Source organism: Stylophora pistillata, chromosome 6 (genome assembly GCF_964205215.1).
Source record: "Stylophora pistillata chromosome 6, jaStyPist1.2, whole genome shotgun sequence".
In the NCBI taxonomy this organism is placed as follows: domain Eukaryota; kingdom Metazoa; phylum Cnidaria; class Anthozoa; order Scleractinia; family Pocilloporidae; genus Stylophora; species Stylophora pistillata.
The window spans coordinates 23,996,915-24,014,522 of NC_142524.1; the positions used below are offsets into that span (position 1 = coordinate 23,996,915).

At 37.7% G+C, this 17,608-nt stretch overlaps 1 protein-coding gene, 2 long non-coding RNA genes and 1 pseudogene across 3 annotated transcripts; 2 read left to right on the forward strand and 2 right to left on the reverse strand.

Annotated features, from left to right (window-relative positions):
- Window positions 1-219: 219 nt before the first annotated feature.
- Window positions 220-2,021, forward strand: LOC111329812 (P2Y purinoceptor 3-like; annotated as a pseudogene).
- A 2,242-nt stretch (window positions 2,022-4,263) lies between these two features.
- On the forward strand, window positions 4,264-6,692 carry LOC111329835 (nociceptin receptor). The gene has a single exon (XM_022934595.2). The coding sequence runs from the start codon at window positions 4,717-4,719 to the stop codon at window positions 5,947-5,949; it is 1,233 nt and encodes a 410-aa protein (XP_022790330.1). The 5' UTR covers window positions 4,264-4,716; the 3' UTR covers window positions 5,950-6,692.
- A 1,311-nt stretch (window positions 6,693-8,003) lies between these two features.
- Window positions 8,004-8,999, reverse strand: LOC148728897 (uncharacterized). Its single transcript, XR_015988788.1, has 2 exons — window positions 8,827-8,999; window positions 8,004-8,308 (listed from the first exon to the last, which is right to left on the reverse strand). It is a non-coding gene; the product is annotated as an uncharacterized LOC148728897 (long non-coding RNA).
- Window positions 9,000-12,184: 3,185 nt separating this feature from the next.
- Window positions 12,185-14,675, reverse strand: LOC148728898 (uncharacterized). The gene is made up of 3 exons (XR_015988799.1): window positions 14,436-14,675; window positions 14,089-14,140; window positions 12,185-12,562 (listed from the first exon to the last, which is right to left on the reverse strand). It is a non-coding gene; the product is annotated as an uncharacterized LOC148728898 (long non-coding RNA).
- Window positions 14,676-17,608: the final 2,933 nt, after the last annotated feature.

Sequence of the window (17,608 nt, forward strand, 5' to 3'; positions counted from 1 at the left end):
AACGAAAAAAAAGGTAAATTTAACTTCTTCACTACCATTTGTTAATTGGCATCGCTAGCACATGGCCTAGCCATATCCTAGTAGCTCAGTTTGTAGAGCAAAATGACCGCGAAGGCGGACCGTGGCGGGGTTGACATTTCACATGGGGATTCACATTTTAGTTTCACGGGCATTTGGCATATCTTTAAAAACTTTCGTTGCCTTTTTTTTCGACAAGGATGAACTCTAACTGGATTGTATTCTTTCACTTGCCGAGCTGATGTAACACCTACTGAGCTGACAGCAAAGACGACTCTTCAAGTAGCCATACATCCCAACAACATTTAATTTTTGAAAAAAAACTTGAACTAAACTACTACCAACATATCTGAGCGATTACCCGATTGGAGGATTTTTTTTTTCCTTCTTCGTTAACTGCGGAAATATACTTTAGAGCATTGCTTTCCATAAACGAAATTCTATCGTAAAATCGCGAATTAATCTGGCAGGAGGAAAACAAAATTACGAAGGTACAAATGCATTAATATTCCAAAGGATCTTCGGGGCACTTCAGTAGGTCACAAAAACTAAAAAAAATAAAAAGCATTATTCTTTTTAATTCTACCCAACAATAATAAGATTGTGTTATGCTAAAAATTTCTGCAAAATATTATAGTCTTCGATCACATTACGGTATTTTCAGACAGCATTGTACTTTAAATTTAGGAGAAAAAATGTCACTTTGCACCAAAGTCACAAAAGGAATGTTTTCTTTTTAGCAGAGCAAATACAAACGAAGCATTTGCAACGGCAGTAATCATGGATCCCACACCGTTTGAAGCAGTGTCAATGGAAACAGAGCCAACTCTGCAATCCGCAGATGACGACAACTCCTCATTCTCCATTCAGATGATCATAAATATGATCTTCCTCATTCTCGGCATCCCAGCCAACGTGTTGGCCGTATTTTTCGTCTGGAAGAAAAGTGGAGGACTCCTGTCACCTGTGATGCCGTTCCTGATCAACTTGGCCGTAGCAGATCTGTTGGTGCTCGCAGAGTATGTTCCATTCTACATGGCATATGAGGCATTGGATTTTGTTTGGCCTTTCGGAAACTTTCTCTGCAAAACCGTCTTCTCGCTGACACACACATTCATGTATGCTTCTTTGGCGACTTTGACAGCTATCGCAATGGAGAGGTACCTGATCACATTTTGCGACCCAATCAGAAAAAGAACGGTTAAGTATCCCATCATCGTTATTTGGGTCGCTGCTATTTCTGTTTGCATTCCTCAACTGATCTACCTCAAGACCATACAAATTGACACATTTGAGGAGCTTGAAATCCAGGATATCTCGTCAAATGAAGTTGGGCCGAAGAATGGCATCGATAAAAAATGAAAGTAGAAACATTTACGATTTGGAATGGCCAAATTCAAATGCAGAGAAATTTCTCCAACCAATCGACACAGTCATTCTGTACTTGATCCCGTTATCTTTTGTTAGTATTCTCTATACAAAGATTATCAGGAAGTTGAGTGCAATCGACCAAGAAAACTTTCATTCTGCGCGGTTAGCAGTCGAGAAGAAGCGTAGATGCGCTATTCGCAAAATGGTCACTATCATTGCTATCTTCGCTTTGTTTCACCTCCCAATCCACGTATTCCATTTCATCCGTGTTTTCTTTTACGATTCCTGGTGAATTCTTACTTCCAAGTTTACTAGGCTCCTCTCGCTCTGCATCAATCTTGTGTTGGCAACCCATGTGATTAATCCATTAGTGTACGGCTCGCTTTATCACTGCTTTGGGTGCACAGGGCAGCTTTTCAAATTTATGCATTGTCGATAGCGCCTTAAGCCTGTGAGGAAGAGAATCCTCTTTCCTATGATGCGTAAAAGCCACACACAACAGACTCCCCCCTCCCCCCTTAGGAACAGAAAGAGCTCTGTGTAAATTCAAACGACATCGACATCGTTAAAATAAAATCTCATACTCAATGAAACGCTTAACTTTATTGACAGATTTCATATCCACCTTGGTACAAATAACTCACTACACACTATAAAAAAATTTCTTACACACCCAACGAGGTTAAGATGCAATCATGCTACATAGCTACTATATTTCTATAATTAATATTATTATTATCATTACTATCATTGTCGTTATCATTTTTTATCATCATTATGATATCATTATGAAGATTATTATCATTTTTGTTATTATCATGATTATAATTATTATTACTCTCATAGTTATCATCATCACTGTTATTATTATTATGGCCACTACTATAACTTTTGTTATTATCATTATTACTAAATGTTATCATCATTCCTATTATGATCATTTTATCATCATTATTATTGCTATCATTATTTCATCGCTATCATTGTCATCATTATTGTCATTTTTTCATCGTTGTCATTATCATCCGTATTATAACAAGTATTATTATCATTTAAAGTATTATTATTCAAAGTTTGTTATTATTCAAAGTTGAGAGGCTGCCATTTGTAAGTTAGTTTCTTTTTTTTTTAGATAATTTGTTAGTCGACATTTTCATGTATTTTTCGATTTTTTAAGGATTTTATCTTAATTTGTAAATATTTTTGATGATTAGAGTGAATTATCGTTATTATTAGTATGATCATTATTACTATTGTTATCGTTATCATTATCACTATTGTCAGTATTGTAATATTTTTAGGCTCTCCCTTTTTTGTCACAATAAAACTTTCTTGATCAATCTCCGTGTTTACGCAGACTCTATTAATTAAAACTCTTTTTCGTCCACTTGTTATTCGAAGACCCCTTATGTTACTTTACATTTCTACGTGACAAAAAAAGCTCAAATGAAAAGAAACGGTGTCGTGAGTGATTTAAAACACCAACCAGTGCTCAAGGGTCGAAGGTAGTAGATCATCACAACAATAGCATCCAAGAGGAACAGCATGCGTGTTAACTGACCACTTCTTGTGAAGGAAACCGCAAATAATTGATTCTTCGTTTGAAAGTAATAATTGAAGTAAGTTGATTAATCTCGTCGCCGTGAAAGTTTGCACGTAAAAACTCATTTACAGTTATACCAAGGTCAAGGCTGATTAATTAATGTAACTTGTATCGCAGTGACGTTAGATAATTGTCAAGTGTTCTATCTAGTCAAGGAAGAGTTGATTGTATTCTTAAGAACCACACGGAAATAAGCTCCAGGTTTTAAATTGAAGAAGGGAAAATGAGAAAATTCTTTTCCACCAATCAATGCAATCCTAACCCAAAAAAAAGATTGGTAGAGGCAGTTTTTCAAGACCGAAGGATAAATTCTAACTATTGAGATGTTCACCCAATGATGTTTAACAAATCTACGCGGAAGAGGTATTAATCGGTAAATAAGAACGATGTAGTGGATATATTCTTTAACGTGTTTTCTGCTTCGGTGATTCACTCTCACAAACACTCGAGAATTCAGAAGACCATGTGTCTGACCTTCATTCTAACGCGCGTTCATCATTCACGTATAGCTTTGTCGAGACAAAATTGACTCTTCGTTTACTTTCTCTTCAAAATAAGACTCTCTAGAAAAACTTAGAGCTGTTCATTCTATGTATAAATTGGCTGATAGCTTCTGAAAGGATAATATATAGTGCAACAAATGTTATTTTTAAACAAGCGTATTGACATGAAAACAAATTAATGACGCATTAGGTGAGTCTGAAGTATTCACCTTCCACCAATCAAACTAAAGCTGATATTGTAAGTCTAATTTAACGTCTTCGTTCATTTATTAAAGAAGTCCGAGTAATGGAGTCATATTTGATTTAAGTGAAATAATACAGCCATTTTCTTATGCTTAGAATAACTAAAAACCGCTCAAACTATAAAAGTCAAATTGATTTTTTTTGCCCCTTTTGGGTGTAGGTTTTTTATTTCTTTTTATACCGCTACCGACACAAATTGATCACGTGAATTCTTGTGGTTGACCAAAAGTTTTAAGTTTTTGCGACAAGAGTCAGATAATTAAGTATATAAGCACTTGGCAGAAAAAAAAAGTGGGGGTAGGAAATTGTTAGTGCTTGTTTATTTACGTTAAAAATGCGTTCTGAAAGGGAATAAACATCCTGCATCACCATTTAACGTCAAATAAAGCTTAAAGTACACAATTACATTATACTTTAACGCATCCGAGCTATCTTTCCTATAAAAAAAGAATAATTTGACATATGAGCAACCAAGCAAACAATGCTGAATCATGTATGATGAATAATTTATTAGTACCTTCAATATATATTTGATTTAACGAGTGCAACACACATCAGACAGTGTGAAAGGAACATTTTTCGATAGCAGATGACTGGGAAGGGCCAGACATTTGGTACCCAAAACAAGTAACAGACTCCACAGTTTACCAGCAGTGGGACTATAACACTAGCAGATAACCTGTTTCGTTAATTTCGGCTTAGAAACGCCGTTTTCATCTAGGGGGCTTATTGAATCAGCAATCCAAAGGGTGAGTTTGTCACAACTATTCATCGGTGAACTGTACAGTGTTCTTTGCCGGTGAATTCGACGATTATCAAACGTCATCGACTCAGTCTTGTGAAGAAAAAACAGGAATACGTTCAAAAACAGTCGCTCACCGGCCAGCTTTCAAAAAACAAATGTTTTCTCTGTGATTTTGTCGATGTTGAATTTACTAATTGGTATTTCACGCCCCCGTTGATTTGAACTAAAAGGCTATGGAACTAAGAAACGACACTTCGACAACTTCATCGACGGTAAATGGAGACGTCTACCCAACAGAGTTGTTTATAGACGAACTACCGATGCAGGTTCATATCGCTGCATTTTATTTCTATGTGGCGCTCCTAGTGATCGTTGTTATTGTGGACACAGCTATATTGTTCGTATTCTATCGAGTAAAAGAATTGCGAAATGTTACTAACAACCTGTTATGTAACATGATTGCGGCAGACTTGTTATTTGCGTTGCAAACCCCGTTAGAGGCGCTTGCCATCAAGAAAGATTTCTGGGACGCTGGAGATGGCTGGTGTAGAACTCACAGATTTCTGCTTCATGCATTTTATAACGTGGTGATCATCAGCCTAACGATAGTCAGTATTGAAAGATACTATGCAATATGTCAGCCCCTGCGGTTTAAAAAATGTCTCGATTTCGATGTCTGCAATCGGAAGCTTATATTTGGCGTTTGGGTTGCCGCTTGCTTCTCAGCTTTGCCTCAGATCTATATTAGCTCAACACAGTGGTCTTACGGACGAACAGTGTGCATGGAAGAACGCCCACAAAATTACTTGGTAGTTTTTCTCGCGTACCATGTACCATTATTTATTTTCTTGTATTTAATACCTGTAGCGATTATGATTTTCACGTATGGAAAAGTTTCAAAGAAGCTCTACGACATGGTGGAGAGATTTCGGCAAAGATCCCGTTTCGACATTTGCAGTGCTGTCAGAATGAGACGAAGTATTATTCGCATGCTTCTTGTCGTTGTGATTGTTTTTGTCGTTTGTTTAACACCTCTAACATTTGCTGAATTGTTACACGTTACTCCCGCTATGAAGCTTTATGACCCATTTGGCATCCTCTCTGTTTGCGTGGGAATGTTAGCATTTTGTCATTCACTACTAAATCCCTTAGTCTCGTCAGTTATGAGCAAGGAATTCAGGAAGGCTGCAAGACAAGCTTTCAGATTAACGAAAACACTAAGACTCGATGTTTGTGTAAGCTGCAAAGAGAAAGACAATAAGAACCAACTAAACGATACTAAGCAGAACGTCGAAGCTAATGTCACGGTGGGAGGCATAAAAACATTCAGGTTAGACGAAAAAAACAACGAACCAGACTTTTCTTCAGGAAAAGAAGGATTTCCAAACAATGGATTTGATATTAAGCTCTACGAAGAAAGTTTTGCCACGGAAAACACTGAGATGCCGCCGAAGGAAGCTGAGTAAGACATTTTAAACTTAACAAACTAAAACCAAACTATGAAAACTGAATTATATGTCTCCTTTATTGCCTAAGTTTAGTTTCATTGAACGATATCGAATTTTTGGTGTGTTTGCGCAAGCTCTGTGTGGTGAATACTTTTTCATCGCATCTGGGCCCCAATGTGAACTCTGCGCAATAAATACCGCTTCACTGCAGCACGTATTTTGTGCCATCTTTTAACACGCCAAGAGTATCCTGTAACCGCACAATGAGTGGGTCAGTCATCCTTACCATGTTAATTCAACAAATGGTCTCGGCAGTATGTTAACTGATCCAAAACGAAACTGGTTAGCCTAGAAATTAAATATGCGCATACGCCGTGTTACTGGATACGTGCGCGTGCAGCGCTCTACGGTTCAGAGATTCACGTGCACCAGGTTAAGGTCCCACGTACATAGGCGAACCTCATAAACAAATCAGGAACTGAGGTCTTAAGCTTAACTGTAGGCCGGACTGCTACTGACATTCCTAGCTTACATTTGAATACCGTTTTCTTTGAACCACTGGCCTTTAAGTAATTTTTGGTGTTCCGGCAATGAAATCGAAAAAGTTGTAATAAGTTCATTGTAACTCTTTAATGGTATTTTTTTCAAAACCAAAAAGAATGCAGCAGTTACATTTGAAATATCTCTAAAATGTTTTGAACTTGATATCTGTATCGATCAGTACAGAAATTAAAGGCAATTTATTTGCTTCGAAGATTAAATGGAGCTCTGAGTTTTTTAAATATGACATTAAAGAATAAAGGCTGATAGTTTCGAAAGAAACTATTTGGGGCTACGTCTGTGGGAGTAACGAAATAATTTGGATATATCAACAAAGTTGAAATGGTAAATTAGCCACCGTAATGATTACAAAAGCTGACGTTTCGAGCGTTAGCCCTCCGTCGGAGCGAAAGACGAAGGGCTAACGCTCGAAACGTCAGCTTTTGTAATCATTACGGTGGCTAATTTACCATTTCAACTTTGTTGATATATCCAAATTATGACATTAAAGAACCCCACGCACTTCTCGCATAGAATAGGGAACGTACATATGCCTCCCGGTGTTGTGGTCCGGCCTTCCTATTGTTTATACAGGCCCCCATTTAAACTAGCTTTAAAGCTAGACTGAGCATGCGCCAGCCCGTCTTGGTATCACGCGGTAACCTGAGAATAGGAAATTTTATTTGAATGTTGACCCCTGACAATTCTTTGGGTTTTCTGAAACTTAAGGGGGTGATATTTCTTCCCGATACAAAATGCTTTTTAAGTTTTTAAGTAAAGTAAAGCACATTCTGTCGGCAAAATGGACAAGTTCACTTTGATCGCGGAAATTCTTAAATTTCAGAATTTTGACCATATTTATCCCTTATAAGGCAGAACAGTACTTTTTGTTCGTCATGAATATGGAAGGAGGGGGGGGGGGGACAATATCCTTGGGAGACTATAGCGACGAGCTATAAGAACAACTTCATGAACACCTCTAGGTTCATATGAGGTGTACGTCCTACATACTGTTAGGATAAGCGATGTCGAGAGCGTTGTTTGAAAGAACAGGGTTAGATAGGCGGTAAAATCAGTCGAGCGCAATAAAGAAAGTGTGTGGGACGAAGAAAAAAAATAATATCAGTGGCTTCACAGACCTTTGAGTTCTCCTATCTCAGTGGTAGAGCATCGGAGCGCGGAGTCCAAAAGTCTGAGGCTCGATTTCTCGTGAAAACTCAATTTTTTTTTGTCGTATTCTCGTGACGAACTCAAATTTCATCGTCTTTTTTATACTATTTGTCGCATAACGATATCGCCCCGGGACATAAAGGTACTAAAATCTGTCAAATTGTGAATTTATAGCAGTTTCAATATAAAGGCATCATGCGTCATTTAACACAAAAATGACAGATGATAAGCACCTTTATACGTAATAAACGTTTAAAGCGGGAAAAAAAAAGCACACGATCACTTTTACGTATAAATTCATTTCGTAATTTGCGTTCAAAAGTTGTTCACAAAACTTGGTAAAGAGTGATAACAACCGAGCATTATTTCCTTTGTTCTTTATTTTCAAATACCTTAATTGGCAGTTTAACATATCTTATATTTATCTTCGTTTAACTTCAATTTTGAACTCCTTAGCTTAAACATTGGCATTGTTGTAAGATATCGTGACCCATTTCGTATTAAGTTCTATTTTTAAGTAATAGAACTTCTTAAGTTCGCGCCAGTTTTAGTGTTCACTTGATGATTGTTAAATGACTGTGTAGTCTGAACTGCTATTTAGGTCTTCCTTGTCTTTCATCATATCGCAGCGAAGATTCCTCGCTGCACGGCACACATCTCGCTTAATCTGAAGTGCAGATAACAATAAAATATGAAAGTACAAATCATTGCGAAGGGTACTGAACAGACACGGATTTATGCTAAAGTGTTTCTGAAATATGAAAGGAAAAAAAATCTTATCATTATTTAGGAATAATAATTTGCTAGAGAAAGTATTTTTCTTAGTTGTGCAGGTTTCATTTTTTGTTTGTTTGTTCTTTTTGTCCGTTCGCCTTTTTTTTTTTTTTTTTGGTTTTTGTTTATTTCTTCTTTTTCCAGCCTGGTTCTAAAACCATCAGTTCCAATAGAGTTTGGTAAGGTTATCCAAACTAACTCGTCGCAAAACGTCCTCGTTTATTACTATTACGAAAATTACTTTTGTGGAACAATAACCCACCCTGATCAGGTGTATCGACCGTCCTGTTTTTTTTTTCTTTATTTTTCTTTTGATACGCTATGTCATTGTAGGAATTTAAGAACCGACAGAGAAACCCGGTCATGTTAAAATTTTTTTAACGAATTAAATCTTCTCTTTCAAATACTGACCTGGAATAGCTCTCTCTTCCTACCCAAGGGAGGTTGCGGAACCGCTTGCCCAGATCCAGCAGCGAAAAAGAGGCCCGCAATGAACAAGGAGATAACAAAATATTTTGCCTTCATCGTTCTCTTCGATTGCCCTCTTGTTTCAAAGCTAACCCTTTAATATTGTCCAGAATCTTTGTACTTGCCGTCCTTTTAATGAAAAAGGCAGCAGTGGGCTTCAATTAAGCAAATTAATTGAGCAGTTTACTGAAAGACCTATTTCAAAAGGTTTCAAAATACCTTTTAATAGCGATCGACGTGCATAGCATATGAGACTTTTTAATGGATTATAATGCTCAATGAGCATAATCATTCCAAGTTTCTTGTTGAAAAAAAAAAAGAAAAAAAAGAACAGCAACGCTTGGGAAGTGCTTTCAGAAGTAGACTGTTTGCTGTGAATGACATTGATATATTGTTTTGGAGTAGGAGAACAACTTGTTTACAAGTACATCGCAGTTGCATTCTCTAAAATAGAAATGATCTTTAATTCAAAGATGTATTTTAGAATGTTTTAACGTTTTGACAGCTAAAATAAAATGACGCAAATGATGACAAGTTGGTCTTCGGATGTCGGCGGCTACATTTCACAAAAGCTGCGTTAAAATGAAAATGAGTGAAACCGATGACGATATGAAATCCACATCTTTTCTCCTTAGTTTTCTGAGACCAAGCTTTCGTTTAAATTCAGAGCTGAGAAAGTAAGGCATCAGGGAATGCATTTGGTATGGGAAATTTCCTTGATTGCTTTAACATCGGTTATAGATTAGCCAGCCAGTTTGAGAGTTGAGTTATTACATGTACATCCTCATGTCCGCGGATTTCCCTAAATGTACTTGTGTACATCAAATGACCATCTGGGGTCCACCTGTGGGTGGATTGTAACACATGTGGAGCTCGTTAGCGCTTCTATAAAAGCTAAGATGGTCTTAATTATAAACCATGTATTTTTTTTTTCTTTTTTAAAAATTTTACTACGTACTAGATAACGCCTAATGGGCAATTGTTTTCTCGACCATTATCTTTTACCGCAGGTAACACTTAAAGAAATGTAAAACACTTTGAGGCTGTTTTGGAAGAAGCTGGAATTCAAAAATGGTACATTGCTTTCAACCAAAGAGGATTCAAATGTCCTTTTCCTGTCAAGGAGATGATATCGTTACGTTGTTGCCAAAAGTAATTGTTTCATGTGCTAGGCTTTGAAGCCACGTGCTTTCGTTCTTTCTTCTTTTATTTTTTTTCTCTTGTACAGTGTTTCTTGTTTAAGATATAAAAGAGAACGCAGTTTGTAATTTTGACAATAATACCATTTACCCATTGCTCAAGCAAGGCAATTCGAAAGTATAACCGATGACCTCAAACATAAGGGGTCGTGAGTTTAATCTTGGTCCACTACCTACTATCGGAACTTTTTAAAATCCCGCTTTCTCCGGTGTGAAGCAGTATTGCCTCTCTATCCACTTAGGATACTGGTTTTCCTGGAAATTTGTTGGTATCCATTTATACTCTTGAAATACACTGCGTAATAACTAAGCTACTAAGCAGGAACTTCTATTTGTCAGTTACTCAACGCATCAGCCATCAAGCATGACCGATCTTTTTAAGTATCAAAGACACCTTTTTTTTAAGAACGGCAAAAAGAGGCTTGCACTCTAACAGCTCCGTAAATTCATCCTAAATCCTGCTAGTGGTTAGCTCATCAATTTGTTTTTTACCACAATTTACTGAGATGTGCTATTAATATCTTCTCTTCTTCGTAAATTAAGAAGCATTTGACAAAAAGCTGAGGGGTTTCCTGTCTACACACTGTCCTTTTTCACGATCATACAAGCGAGGTTTTGACAAGGACGCTGTGTCGTTTTTCTGAGGAAATTTGTTTGATTTAGGAAGAGGCATATCTTATCTAACACTTGCGTCTGGGAGGCCATAAAAGGCGTCTTCGAATATTCACTTTTGTTCATATTTTGTTCAAGGAGAGGAAGTTTTTCTAAAGCGTTTACTATCATCTAAACACTTTTTATCATTATAATTGCGTGGGGTGTTGGCTTTCGGCTGTCAAAATGAAACATTATATGAGTTAATGGATTTTTTTTTAGCGAAGCTCAAAGTGATAAGAAACTTTTTTCTCATACCTTTCAAATGCCGCGCCGGCGTGTCATTTTCTGTCTCGCCGACTCTGAAGTATTCTGAAATCGGTGGTGACGCTAAATTCGCATTCAGTAATGAATGCCAATTTTTCTCCTACGTAACTCTGCAGTGAGCGAAGCATTCGTATCAAACTACCCGATATATGCGTTGATATACAGGTAAGAAATTCACAATTGGCTATGAGCAAACTTAAGTGAGAAAAATACTACGTCCGTGGGGGCAAAGACCAGGGTCTCTTAAAGAAGGCATTAGGAGGGAATGATTGGGATTGGAACAATTGCAACGTCTTTCTTGCTCGAAGTTTGTAGTCTTTGAAATAGAAAGGTTTCGGAAAAAAATTCCCTGTCCGAAGATTCTTCATTTCTTTTGTGCCGTGCTCTTGATTGTTGTTTACTCCTGCAATGACGTCGCAGACGACATTTTCATGTCGTCTTCTTACCCACTTTTTGGTTATTTGAACAAGCAAGGGTCATTAGAATGACAAGAGTAAATAAATAAAAAGAATAAAAGAATTTTTTACCTGAGGGAAAGATCAGACAAATCTACTGTGGTTCAGTGAATTTTGCCTACAGACACTTAATAAATATGTATCCTATGAATTTAGAGGGAGAGACTGGTCTCCTAAATCTGACCGACTGAATTCTCTTGTGAACAGGGAAAGCACTTTTACTCACGAAGAAAGAGTCACTGAAAATTCATTAATGTAATGCAGCTACTAAGGAAGCGAACGTTTATGCCAAAATTTTAAGTCATTATTCTGAAGATTATCGGCTGTCCGAGCAAGCTTAGTTGTTTTCAGCAAGAGTATTAGAAATTAGTATTGTTCTTCTTTAGGTATGAAGAACTCATTATCAAAGTGTCGAAGATTTTGCCGCTTCAGGGTCAAAAAGCATAGCTTAACACCGAAATTAGCAATCATTTTTTTGTCAGCGATCTGCCGATGAGTCCATGGTAGTCCCATTTTCTGGCAACCACTCTATCGGGATATGAGTCTGGCCTATCTCGCACAACTACGCTTGGCCGCTGTAAGTGTAATAAGTGTATCTTTATACAGTTGTAAGGGTAGGGTTATGATTTGGTAATTAGACTTGAGGTTAGGACAATAATGTTAGGTGATTAGGGCTGGTAGGGTTTCAGGGGAGGTTCAGGATTGGAATTAGGGGTAGGGAGCTTGGTGATAGTTTTGCGTTTTTATTATATATTTAACTTGGACATATATTTCTATACACATCTTTATTTTATCGAGCGTTTTTAACATGAGCCATTAGGCACGGGGGATAGGGTAACCACCTCCTACGCTACCGACGTGAAATAAATTGTTGTTGTTGTTGTTGTTGTTGTTGTTTAAGTAAAGAGCCAAGCGAATACCCTCTTCATAGCGGCCTGTACGTTTGCAGTACGAATTCTGTTTGGATGAGTCATGTCTGGAAGGGATCTACGCTAATTTAGCGGCGATTCACTGCACTTTTCTGGTATCTTAAGCTTTTCAGGATCGACGCTGGTCTTAAGGTCGAAGAACTAATTATAACGAACGCGTCATCAATGAGCTTCGCAGCTGAAATAGTAAGTTTGAGAATGCATTAATCAGTAATCAGTAATCAAAGTTTAATGTCTTTACGTGGGGCATGGTTACCCATATTACCCGAGCCAGAGGCTCATGTATGAAACGCAATACAACAACACACCCATCCCACCCCAGGGAGGACATCCATCACACAGTAATCTCGTGCGTGGGAAATTAATGTCTCCTACCACTAACCCTGCAGGATACGGGACCTCCATTTATTCGTCCCTATCCGAGAAGACTAGAATATCTAACCATTTCTTGATTTTATAGAAGGGCAGCATATTCTTCTCAGTTATTTTAAGACCTTGAGTGTTGCTCCGGCCGGGGCTCGAACCCTCGACCTCCCGCACATCAGTCCAGCATTAGTCTGATATTCTTTTATATTTTCAGTTCGAATTACGAGAAGTCGGTTTGCGCGGCTTAGGGAAGCATCCACCACATTGGGTTTTACAAAACCACTCTGAGTTGTGTTATCAAATATCACTACCTATTTCCACCGGTCCCCTTAAATAGTTCCCATGATTATCCAAGCTTTTGGTTGCAAAACTCAATCGAAATGTACTTTACACGATTATTGTCCACTGAATACCCTCCAGAGGTGGAATATCCCACTTCTTTTGTACCAAAACTGACTGATACGCACTGGTCGCCAGACTCGAAGGTAACAACTAAATGGGCTGCTGGCTGAAACATCCACAACCGAAATCATGACCCATTACCTGTCACACTTCATCTAAATGTCATATTTCTGATTTACCACCTTAACAACCCCAGCTAGAAAAAGGCAAGGCAATGAATTTAAATATTCAGTGAACGTTTTGACATTCTTCCATTTTCACATTTTTCCTAAAGGTTTGTTTAAAATCTTTTTTGCTCCTTTTGCAACTCACGGTTGCAGACATTCAAATTTTGAAGTCTTTTTTCTGCTTTTACTGTTCGCAAGGTAAATAAATTGAATTAACAACTTTCTATTTGTCACCAAATAGAGCCGAGTCCTTTTTAAGAAAAAAGATATAAGACCAGATAAGTTTTATAAGGAAATTGATGGTGTAGGTTTTAGATCTTACGCCGAATCTTTTGCAGTTAACTAATAAACCTACCCCGTCTATCATTCCTCCATACACTCCAACCCCAATGCCATTCATACCAAGTTTTCGAGGTTTGATTTTTGAGTTTTTATGGATTTGTACAGTGTACAGGTAAGTGACCGGCTCACACTTTCTTTAGTGGGACACCATAATGGCGGACGGTAAGCTTGCTAGGAAACAAAGTCACGTGAGTGAAAACACTCTATAGGACACGTAGTCCCCCACTAGGTTCACCCACCTAAATCAACCCCAACCCACCCATCCCACCCCAGGGGAGGACATCCACTACACAGTAATCTCGTGCGTGGGGAATTAACGTCTCCTACCCCTAACCCTGCTGGATGCGGGACCTCCATTTATTCGTCCCTTCTCGAGAAGTATCGAAAGATAATCTCTTGAGATCCTCGAGGTTGAATGTTCCATTACCTTTAAGCGGTGAAGCAAAACATTCCCCGGAAAATACTGCGTATACGTTGCCCTGTGGAGAAAAATGTCCATATCTTTTTCATGGTTTTATTCATTTGCAAATATATAGGTTGAATAAACTGGGGGGGGGGGGGACCAAAAATGTCTAACATTGTATGGTCAGGTAACATCAGTTAAATATATATTCGAAGCACTTTTAGAAGAAAAACAAAAGCAAGACAACGAGTAAACAAAAAGAAAGAAGAAAAAGATACTATTAACTCAAACTAAAGAAAAGAAAGAATATTTCTGTTTGATTCTCAATAAATTACGAGGATTAAACATAGAAAAAAACCGAAATAATCTACCCCTTAAAGTCAAGTATCGTGTTAAATTCCACGCCGTTAAAGTTTGTCAATGTCTGCATCATCTCGAGTTCTGAGTCCATATTGTAGGTCATGTCGAACTGAGACGTACCGTCAGAGTGAGTCACGCTTACCTAGAGAATGGACAAATACAGATTAATTGAATAGCATCAGTTTATGATGTCTAGCACAATTGGCAGTAATCTCGCAAACTGATTGGCCAATATTCCGTTGTCGATAAAAGTACAGGCAAAATTTGTTGTAGACTCTTTCGGCTGCGCCTTGTGAATCCACATTATGACTACGCTAAATCACTGTCGATTTGTAGAAGTTAAAGGATAAGTATTTATTTGTATATATTTAAGTACACTTAATTGACACTCCCCCAATAAAGCTTTACAGACAATACGAACAAATTGGACACAAACACTGTGGATAAGCATAGTCTTTTATAAGCCCCAACTGGCTGGGGACACACCAGTTGGTTACATACAAAGCACAGCCGAGGAGTTGAACACGGCACAACCAAGAACAATCCCATTGAGTGGCAGGGTGGAGGACTTGAACCTGAGACCACTCACCAATAAACATTCTCTTCCAAGGTCGAGACAATAAAATGAACTATTTTCTTTATTACACTACCGGCCTTACATTTGAAATTTCTTCCACTCGTTTGCGTCATAGTAGGTAAGCTCACATATAATCCTGAATTTTAAAGTTACAAGATCAAATAAGTCACACTCTATATCGACAAGAATTTTGCCACAGTGCACAGTGTAACGAAAAGGTGGTTTCTCGACATAGCCTCGATGTTTCTTGAAGTTTTAGATCTTCCTCGTTTTGGAGATCTAGAAATAGCCAATCCAGTGTCGCGATTGCCTAATGTGACATCCCAGGCGACGTCATGCGATTTAGCATCTTTGCCCTCTCGTTCGCCCCATGGTATGAACGCTTCCAGCAATTCTGAATCTTATAGTTTTAAGAACGAGTGAGTCTACACCTCAGGAGAGAATTTCGCTACAAAGTAGCGAAAACAGTGATTTCTTGATATAGCGTCGTTCATAAGTTGGTTTTTCTCAGAGTTGCAGATCATCCTCCTTTTGGTAATCTAGATAGAGTCAATTCAATCCAGTGTCGCTTGAATTCCCATGCGTAGTCTATTCGTTCTACCCGGATATGTCCACTCAAACAGCTTAATTGAAGTAATCAACTTACTTACCAATTCATTTGTTGATCGTTATTCATTTTTGTTGTTGTTGCTCTTAATCGCTTGACAGCACTTGGTAATTAAACAAATGTACAACTCCGGAGCGATTGTACTTACATGTAGAGTCTTCTTGACAATTGCTTTGGAAAATCTAAAGATAAAAATAGTGAGAAAAATACGTTCAATGAAAGATAACTAAGAAACGAAAGGATGAAATTCTTTAATAAACAAATGCTCTATTTACACCAGTAAAACATGTTTAGCTGAACCAGTTGTAATTGAATCAAATTCAGCAGTGGGGACTCGCTAGATTTCATCTAGGGTTCAAATAACTACTAAACTCTACTTTTATTGTGTTAGATTTGAAGTCGACGAACATCAGCTTAAGCAACTTCAATCAAGAAATATTTTCCAACCGCATTTGACTAAACAGCTTTAAAACGTGGTGTAACTTTGGTTTTGAATTTTATGCTGGATAAGTTTGGTGAAATACAGTTATCGTTGAGCTATTCCATTGATATGTACAGACTTTTAAAAAAAGACAAGATAAACCTCCCTCTAGCGTTTGGGACTTGAAAGGTTTGAAATTAGAACAATAAAAAAAAAATCAAAAAATTTCTTCTTACCACCGCATTTTAACTTTCGCTTTGACGGCTTTCCTTTGGCGCTGGAAAAGTCAGAAAAAAGAAAAAACACAAGAAAAAAAGCCTTCATTATCAAACGACGCTGTATCGCTCAACTGCATTGGAGAGCATTTGTTTCGTCTTTTTATCATACCAAATATGTAATCAACCGTACAAGGGGAAAATTTCTCAGCTAAAAAGATGGAATTACACCCCATTTTGCTAGATCAAAAAACACAAATTTTTAATTAACATGCAGCTGCTCAAAGAGTTTAAAAAAGCAATAATTTATTGCTTATACTGTCTTATATCTGACTTATTCAGTTGAAGTGGCAAAATTACAATCGATTTCTTTGCAAAGTAGTCGCTATCGTGTCGCAATGAAAAGATAATTTCCCACAAAATGATTAAAAAGAATAGAAATAAACTTTTAGCCCTTAGACGGTAAGATATCAATTGGCCACTTTACAAAACGAGTTGGAGCCTAGAACGAGTTTCGCGCCGCAATGGTGCTTGGGATCGTTACTAGGGACAGATTTGTTATGAAGTCTTGTTCACCAGTAACTGAAGAAGATATTCCAAGAGCTAAGCTTCTAAAACCCATTGAAGAAAGCAACTGTACGTGTTTACGGCGCTGGCTTCTTTATAGGGGAGACAAAACGACGGGAAAACTCACCGAACTCCGACAACGGTTCGTAAACTTCCGTTCTGATTTTGTCTGAGTGTAAGTCCTTTTTAAACAGCAATTTTTGACTTAATTTTGCTTCCCTTTACTTCTCTAAGTTCCTAAGAGTAGAATATAAGTGCTTTGGTATTCACTTCTACAAACCTTGTGCAAATATTTGGATTGGTAATTTTACAGACAACTTTGATCCTCCAAGATCAACAGGTTTCATGACCCAAACCTTCTTGCTTGAGTGAGTGTTCTAAGAACCAAACCCCCAAAGTTGGTCGCAACATAGTAAAAGCGAACGAGTAACTGCGCTTTAGAACCATGAAAAACAGTCATTCACTTTTAATTGTTAGCTGTAAAGGCCATCAACCCATTCAGACTCCGTTTACTTAAACCTCATTAGAATCATGTAACTCTGTTAGAAGTGAAATTCTGTTTTCCATTTTGCTGCGTTTGTTTTCTTTGTTTGTTTGTTTGTTTTTTTATTATTGCTTATTCCTTTTGCATTTCCACCTTTTTCCCCTGTAACTTCCAAGATCACCTCCTAATTCTCTCCTCTACTTGCTACACATTTCCTTAGTTAACAAAATTTGGTGTTAGCTCAGGATAACAACTGGTACCCGGATAACTTTGAGTATTCTCATGACCTGTTTGCTGGATAATGTGTGGAAAT

Coding starts and splice junctions, on each gene's coding strand:
- LOC111329835 (XM_022934595.2), top strand. CDS start 4,717: ATGGAACTAAGAAACGACACTTCGACAACTTCATCGACGGTAAATGGA.